This window comes from Mya arenaria, chromosome 6, assembly GCF_026914265.1.
Source record: "Mya arenaria isolate MELC-2E11 chromosome 6, ASM2691426v1".
NCBI classification, from domain to species: domain Eukaryota; kingdom Metazoa; phylum Mollusca; class Bivalvia; order Myida; family Myidae; genus Mya; species Mya arenaria.
In genome coordinates, this window is record NC_069127.1 from 29,576,956 (window position 1) to 29,585,387 (window position 8,432).

An 8,432-nucleotide genomic window follows, 5' to 3' on the forward strand; every position below is an offset into this window, starting at 1 on the left:
GACTGGTGCAGTGGTATGGTCGTTAATGACTTAAGATTAAGAGGGGGTGGTGCAGTGGCACAGTCGTTAATAACCCTCTTACTGGTTGGTCTCTAGTTATAAATGATTTATATTTTTCCAGGTCCTTTAGCATTCATATATTGAAACTATTTTTGCAGGAGTTGCTTATTATTGGTAGTATTAAGAAATAATTTGACCATGCCATCTCAGGCCTGTTTTTTATTCTCATTTAATTGTTCATATAGAGTACAACTCAACACATACATAGTCATACATCCGTTGCATTTTCTAACAAGACCGTTTCAATCAACCCATGTACGTCTTAATAATTTCTCTGATAGGTCGGTCACAGACAGGACACACGGTGACGTCATATTTGCTCGCGCAATCCATGCACATCCGGTGATGCGCACAAGGCAGAAACAGAGCGTTGATATCATTAACGTTACATTTGGAGCATTTAAAGATGTGCTTCAAACGAGCGTTCTCTTCAAGTATGCTTTCTGTAAATTAAAGACAAATATTATGAAAATTATAATTATTGATGGACCTATTTTACACCAGAGTCTTAGGGTTAATAATCATGTGATATATTGTACACTTATAAGGTTTAACAGGGACGTGATTTGTCCGCGGTTTCGCGGAATTCCGCGGATCTAATGGCCCCAGGCCCCCCCCCCCGAAAAAAATAAATAAAAAAAAATATATATAAAAATATGATTTTTTTTAGCTGATTTAAAACGATACTAGTGTGCTTTTGGTTGTTAGTGTTGATATCCCAGTTTACTTCAAATTTAAAGTCAGAAGAACCCTCAAAAGAGCTTCTAAAAAGCCAGTTTTTCTTCTACGGCAGTGTGCTTTTGACCCCAAAAGTGCCTCAAGAACCCATGGCCGAAATGGTTTCAGCCCTCCAGCTGCCAGGTCAATCACATCCCTGACGGTTATATAGGCGACCGCAAGCCGGTTGAACTAGTTGTATGAAGGGAAAAATACAAGAAAACACACTACTTCGATTTATAATGTATTCATTATATTAACAGTAATATCAGCAAATCGAAGGTTAATCATTACCTGGGGTGTCCACTGTTACTGTTTCCTGTTGAAATTGTCTTATTTCAGCTCGTTTCTGGATATCCCCAATGCAGATGATAAGATCTTCCAATGTTGGAAGTATATTTCCTGGAATAGAAATCAGTATTTCCAAGAATGAGTACTGTATACAACAGTTCTTAGGCTACATGTTCTATGAAATACCACTTCCATTTCATGCTCGAGAACTTCCAAAAAGAAACTATTTGGTGCTACAGAAAGTAAAGCCTTTGTTTGGAATTCAAGTGCCGATAAACACATCTATAAATCATCACATTCATATGCTGATATGTTTATACACTCTCACTCTAACCCTATAATAAACAGGCGCGAATCCATGATTTGAAGTAAGCGGGACACGAGGTACTTTGAGAGGATTGCACCCTTTCCCAAGAAAACCCAAAGAACAAAATGTCTAATTTTAGTCTAAAATGGTGCGTTATGGTGTAATTTAAACATAACTTCGAAACCATATTGGCAAGATATGTTTACTTGGACAATTTAAGGGTTGGTGCCGTTGCGCCTCACCTGAATCCGCAGGTTAAAATATAAATATTATATATACTACCACTTGTTCTAAGTTGAAGTAGGGCCTCTTCAAACTCTTCGGTTGAAAATCCAAGCTCATCGGTGCACGTGCGCCGATGTTTCTCAAGCTCCGCGCGCCCAAGCGCGATGTTGTCTATACCGGAAGTCACTATGTCCATAGGGGATTCGTCCTGGTACTGAGACGCAGGACTTGTATCTTCCTATAAAGAGATGCGAAGTAGCCATGGAATCATCAATTCGAGTATCAATTAGGTATCTTTCGTCACTCCAATTAATAGATAATGCTTATTTATTGCTTTTTTACTAAACAATAAATTCGGCGACCGAGCAAAAAATAGAATACCCTTTTTAGTGTTTGGTGTGAATGCCGTTATACTAGCGAGCATGAACCGCCGAATATCCATTAAAATGTTAAAAGGTTTTCTAACTGATTAAACCAGAATAGGTTCGGCGATCAGATTGGATGGGAGAATGAGGTTTTAACATTCGGAGCTCCTCGTCCATTTATTATCGAAAACCACTTCGGTGTATGCAGGTACATCAGTAGAAGTAGTTCGTAACTTTTTGAAGTATATCATTAAATAAATGTAGTTTTTTAGCTTGTATTTATTGAGCTAAGTTTCAATTGATTGCCAGTGAAGTGTATTATTGCAAACATAGTTAAGATTCCCAAGAGTAAAATCTAAGTTTAACTGCTTAAATAAATAACTACGCGATCTACTTGCAGCGGACTTAAACATACCGATTTATGAGTATGTATACATCAGAGGTTGTTTTTGATAAAACACATGGTTGGATAAATAAATCATCTTGTTCAAGACCTTAGATTGTCTTTAAACTGTCAGTGATTGTGTCTATTCTATGTCTTGGTAAGAAATTAATCACCAATCCAGAAAAGTCCTCCCCTTGGTCAACGGAAGCTTGAATGAGCGCGATAAACTGATCCCCCTTGGTTGTCCTGGCGAAAGGACAAGCTGGAAACCATCGGCAATGCTCTACCCAAGGGTCGTCCCCCGCATCCCACTGCCGCAGTCCTCCGTCACACGCGAAACACCGCACGTGATCTCCAACACCTATGACAATACATTTATTTTAACTATAAATGTTATACCTTCCTTGAAAGTGTCCCTTTTAAGTATGTATTAAGTCAAAAGGTATGTAAAAAGCTGTACTTTGTTGATATATAGAGCAGCGGGCGTTAAAACCTAAAACCCTTATACTAATATAATCCTGCTATCTGACTTAGATGCATGGCCTTTACGTTGGAATATGAGCTCTGCATAATGGATATATAAGGTTAGTTCTTGAACTCAAAGATATTGAACGGACTTGAGAAATAATCTTTTTCATAGTATGACCATTAAATTACAAAGACTCCAATTGTCCCTATCCATGGTAGTTTAAACGCACTGAAGTATCAGAAGGACATTATTCAACCTGTATTGATACCGCACATTCAAGCTAATCGAGGTATGTTTTTAAAAGACAATGCCCTTTGTCATGTAACACGGGGAACTCAGAATGTGCTGGCAACAAACAACGTTCGTGTTCTAGATTTTCCGGCGAAAATCCCAGACCTGAATCAAATAGAAAATGTGTGGGACTTGCTAAAGAGGAAAGTTACGGCTTTGCCCCAACAACACAATGCCGACGAACTCAGACATGATATTCGTCGGATGTGAGACATTATCCCACAGAACTACATGCACAGATATGTGTTTTCAATGAGGTCAAGGTGCCATGCAGTTATTGCTGCAAATGGTCGACATACATGTTTCTAAATTTAACACTTTCTCCTGGCCAGTTCTATGTGACTTTCGATTTTGTGGGTGACCAACTTAAAACGAAATTTTACAAAAATGTTTGCAATAAAATGCGTAAAACGTGTGTATTAGCAAGTTTGAGATTTTGTTATTTCATGTTCATATTTAAAAAAAAAGTATATGAACGAATGTAAACGGTAATACTTTCAAACAATCAACCGGACACGAGAATAAAAAAAACAAAGGAACGTTTTATTTATTTCCAAATAAGGAAAACTCGTACCTGTGAAGTGGAGACCAGCTTCTGCTAGCTGGTGCGATCTCTGGGGCGCCTCTTCTGGCCAGCCATCAAATTTGACCAATCGCAAGAAATTTGGTAACAATCCCTTTATTTATTTGAGACAATGGGCATTATTCAGACATAAAGTGGACTACCATAAGTAAAATATATACTATTTAGAATCTGTTTAAAGAAGCCAGCTTTGGCTAGGGTCACAGGTGCAGGAGAGTCACGGGGCCAGCAATTATAATTAATAATTATTTTCTCGATCGAAATCTGCTTAGGATACCGAGGTTGTTTTCGGTTCTCTGTTCCTCTCCTAGCGCTTGAGCATTTTGAATATTATTTTTTATATAATAAAGCAAACATCAATTTGAGACTTTTTATTGCTATGATACCAACGAACGTAAAAGGCCCTTAAAATACTTGATTATACTTTCAAACAAGCAACAGGACACGATGGCCCGCTGTCCAAGAGGGCCCTATCACAGATCGGACTCCAAACGGCTTTGGCCTGTTCCATGTTAGTGCACTGAACTGACGATCGGTCACTTTGGCGAAAGCCACAATTAAGTAATGGGTATTTTGTCTTAGAAGAAGAAACAATGGAAACCGTTTTTTTCCAAATAAGAAAAAATCGTACCTGCAAAGTAGAGACCAGCGCCTGCCAGCTGGTGCGGCCTCTGAGACGCCTCTTCCGGCCAGCCATCAAATGTGGCCAGTCGCGCCTCATAGCTCGCGTACTCGGGTCTTCGGAATGTGGTATCTATTTGGGTTAGACCATATTAAGCAATTGTCTACACTTGCATGCGTGTATATTTTGTTATTCGAGTGTTGCCTTTCTTTATTTGGATTTGAATTAAACGAAAAAATAATCAAGACATTATATTTTGACTCGGGAGCATAGCAAGGCAGTCCTTTTTCGGCCTTGTCGTCGTTATTATACTTTCATTAACTTCAAAATAGCCTTTTGTAGAGTTCTTAAACTTTGTGTTTCATTGATCATGGTCGGTTGACGGTTGATATAGGTCAAAGGTCAAAGTGATTTCTGCTTACAAACGCGTTCCGTTAATGTGAATTACTAGTTACGAGTCCTTTAGCTTTGTGTGCGCACTAATCATGATCAGTAGAGTACCCCAATTCATTTTTGGGTAAAGACATCAAAGATTAAGGCTAACTTAACTAATAAAACTTTTAAATGAATTGTTGTAGAATCTTTAGACTATGTATACACATTGGTCGTTGCTAGTGGATGACCCCTATTGATTTTGAGGTCAGTAAGTCAAACTAAGAGATTGCATCGAAACAAATATTCGCTTAAATCTATTCAAGTTACATGATCATACGGTGCTCAAACGCATTCAGCTTATTGATCATGACCAGTAAATGACCCATATTGATTTTGTGGTCGGTAGGTAAAAGGTCAAGGTTCTTGTGACTTTAAACTTATAAAAAGTTTCAGCTCAAAACTTTCATGATGTTTGAATTTGCAGTTCTCAAATTCACAAGTTCTTTTACCAAAACTAGTCATTATCCCTATTGATTTTTAGGACACTAGATCAAATGTCAATGTTGAAGTAACCAAGACAGGGAAAAAACGGTTTCCGTACAATGTGTCCAGAACGATAGATCCGTTGGTGTGTAAATTGGTCAATAGCAATAGATAATCCCTTTAAACGTCAAGATCAGTCAAGCAATTGTCAACGTGTCCTTTATTAACAGGTGAGTTTCGCTTTCGGTCCTCAATTGTAGTTGAACTATTGATCATAATAACTCTATATATGTGTCTATAGGTTAAAGGTCAAAGTCGTATACTGACTTTAAATTAAAACGGTTTCCACTCATACATACCCGGAAGACTTATTCATACGGTTTATGAAACTTATTTGTACTTCTAATCATTTATCAAACTGATTTTGTCGTCTGAAGATCATAGGTCAAAATCGTAGTTTTTCACCGACAGGCGATACATCCAATTCACGGAATTCTAGTTTGTCCGTAATGACAGTGTCAATTTTTAAGAAGTTATAAGGATTCAGCGATGAGGAAAACCCATATATCACATGCCACTCATGTTTATGTAATTGACACGTAAATGGAGTGCCGACTGGTGATATGTGGTTAAATGGACTTTAAACGTTTTCAATTCTATTTGTTACACATAAGTACAATGGTTTCAGAGATGACGAAAACTAATACCTGGGGCTTTTTGGGCTTGAAACGATGCCAGCTGCCGTCTTCTTATATGTTCGGGGTCATTAATATGACACTGCAAAATGTAAATTCATATTACCACATTTACTAATTCAAACTCAATTTAATTCAAATAAAGGAATGGTTCATCGTTCAATAACAATTTTGTTAGAGGATTGGCATTAGTGCAAATGCATATCTATTTTAACTTTAATGTAACAAAAATTGGAATTAATTATATTGAGGTGTTTAAACAGCGTTGGAAAATTTATATATATTAGATAATTGGTATAGGATTACCCGTTTCTCTTCCAATCCAGCTACTCCGTACATGTCAATGAGATAGTCACAGTTGTCAGCATGTTTGATGTGTTCTGTCAATGGATCGTCCTCCGGGCTAAAGTCTTTAAGACCAATACCGCACTGGTGGCATCGAACCAGATCGCCTGTACCTAAAACATCAGTTTTAAGACAATTATTAAATGTACACTCAATTTGGCAAGGTGTGATCTTTTCAAAATAAGAAAAACTGCTCCGATTCTTACAAAAAAGTTTCAATACCAATGTATCTAAAATCTGTTTCTTTATAAACTTTATCTAAAGCTTTTCTTTTTTTTAAATTTGGTAACAATGCCTTTATATATTAGAGAAAATGGCCATTATTCAGACCAAAACGACAAAGAACAGTATGACGTAAGTTAAAAAAACACACACATTAAAGACACAAAAATCGTAAGACTACCTATATAAATAAATATAATCGTTAGTACCTGTGTAAAAGAAGCCAGCTTTAGCTAGGGTCAAAGGTGCTGGAGAAACATGAGGCCAGGAATTATAACTTATCAGTCTTTTCTCGTGCGAAAACTGCTCAGGATACCGAGGTGGTTTTCGATTTCTTTGTTTCTCTCCTAACGCTTGAGCACTTTGGAAGCTAGCCACATTGTTAGTCGCAAATTCGCCAACGCTCTGATGGTGGACATCTCGTGGTACACTACCTGAAGGCAACAAGAGCCCTCCAGGTAATATAGGTCTTGGTGAAAAATTCGTCAGAATTTCAGCTTTCTCTTCTTCTAACTGTCTCTTTGGAATGTGAGGTTGATTATACTGATTATTCCTTAGCATATATGCATTCATCTTTTTGATGGAAACATTTTTCTGTTCTAAACTCTTGTCACAATTTTTTTCATCAATGATAGGGCTACAACCCTTTTTATGCGAACCGTGATGACCATGTTTTAGTCTAATTTTAGTTTTAATACGCTTTAGTAAATCTGTTTTTCTACAAATATGTATGTTTTCTTGTATGATAGATTTTATGTTTCTAAACTGCAATGAGGTGTCTGCGGATCTCTTGATGAATGTCTCTGGTGCACCTTTATTTGTTGGCAAACTTATACATTCATCACCAGGTACTAAAGTCAAAGCTGAAGTAAGGCATAGGTTAAAGGGTTTTAGCACATCTTCCTGAAGTCCGAAGATCACAAAGCAATTAACAGCAAAGTTTTCGTCAACTGAGAAGTAAAGCAGATTTTCTCTAAAGATGATAGCTACCATTCCAATCACAGAATGTACGTCTACTATTCCCTGGCACAAAGTCTCAGAAGACATTTCAACCTTCAAAACAGTGAGATCGCTCTTTTTATTGTTTTTGTTAACTGTTGTTTCAGACATTCTTGTTTGTGAACGTTCATTTTTGCTTCGTACATTAATTCTGATATCATTTTCTAAACCTGTAACTGTCTGTTTTACATCCACTTACGCACTTCTCTTGACATTGTACCAAAATGTAAAGTAATAAATTGTAGTGGGTTACATTTACGTTAAATGTTAAGGCCATTCTATTTTATAATTTGTGAAGCGTCCGAGTGCGCGTAGGTTTTGAGCTCCGTTAGGTGGCTTGATTTCCAACAAATAGAAGTATCTGTTTCATGCAGTCTTTCAAAAGGCCGTATTAAGGCTACGCTCAGGTCATAGTTTTACCTTTGTATCAAACCAAAAGTGAAATTTGATCAAATTTAAAAGTTGATCAAATGTTAAATAAAGATATACTATTTTAAATGTCTTGTCCATAAATATTTGAGCATGCGTCTATACAATCCAAACCATGTCATGAAACCAAAAACAATAAACAATCTAAGCAAAAAATCAAAAGGATATAACGAGAAATCCATTGGCTTCAAAAATGTAAACAAACGTGTTCATAACCAGAAATTCAAACATCAAAATGTAAACAAACTTGTTGATCATAGTTCTTTAAACAATTAAAAGCCCTTCAATCTAGAGTTTCATCTTGTTAACCAAACTCAAAATGTCAAACATAGATTCATTGCAGATTGCTTCTTTACAAACCCCTATTTTCTGTACTTTTTTGTGCCTCATTATTTTAGCATGCAGAGTTAAACAATAACATATTTCAAAGATTCCTTCTACCTTTTATAATAGCTTAACGCAATAAGTTAGAAGCACATAGAAATATATAAGGCGTTACCAATAAATGTGATTGTTTCCAGTTTTCCAAAGTTCCTGCATATTGCCGAAAAGTAATCCCAAAAGGATAC

At 36.7% G+C, this 8,432-nt stretch overlaps 1 protein-coding gene across 1 annotated transcript; it reads right to left on the reverse strand.

Moving 5' to 3' along the window:
* Positions 1-212: 212 nt before the first annotated feature.
* LOC128237404 (putative inhibitor of apoptosis) lies at positions 213-7,923 on the reverse strand. Its single transcript, XM_052952922.1, has 8 exons — positions 6,645-7,923; positions 6,175-6,326; positions 5,881-5,950; positions 4,325-4,447; positions 2,524-2,711; positions 1,658-1,838; positions 1,072-1,179; positions 213-503 (listed from the first exon to the last, which is right to left on the reverse strand). Exons 1-8 carry the CDS (start codon positions 7,543-7,545, stop codon positions 307-309), a joined length of 1,920 nt encoding a protein of 639 aa, XP_052808882.1. The 5' UTR covers positions 7,546-7,923; the 3' UTR covers positions 213-306.
* Positions 7,924-8,432: the final 509 nt, after the last annotated feature.

Coding starts and splice junctions, on each gene's coding strand:
- LOC128237404 (XM_052952922.1), bottom strand. CDS start 7,545: ATGTCTGAAACAACAGTTAACAAAAACAATAAAAAGAGCGATCTCACT. Junction 6,327..6,644: donor AGCTGGCTTCTTTTACACAG/GTACTAACGATT, acceptor CTGATGTTTTAG/GTACAGGCGATCTGGTTCGA. Junction 4,448..5,880: donor TCAAGCCCAAAAAGCCCCAG/GTATTAGTTTTC, acceptor TAACCCAAATAG/ATACCACATTCCGAAGACCC.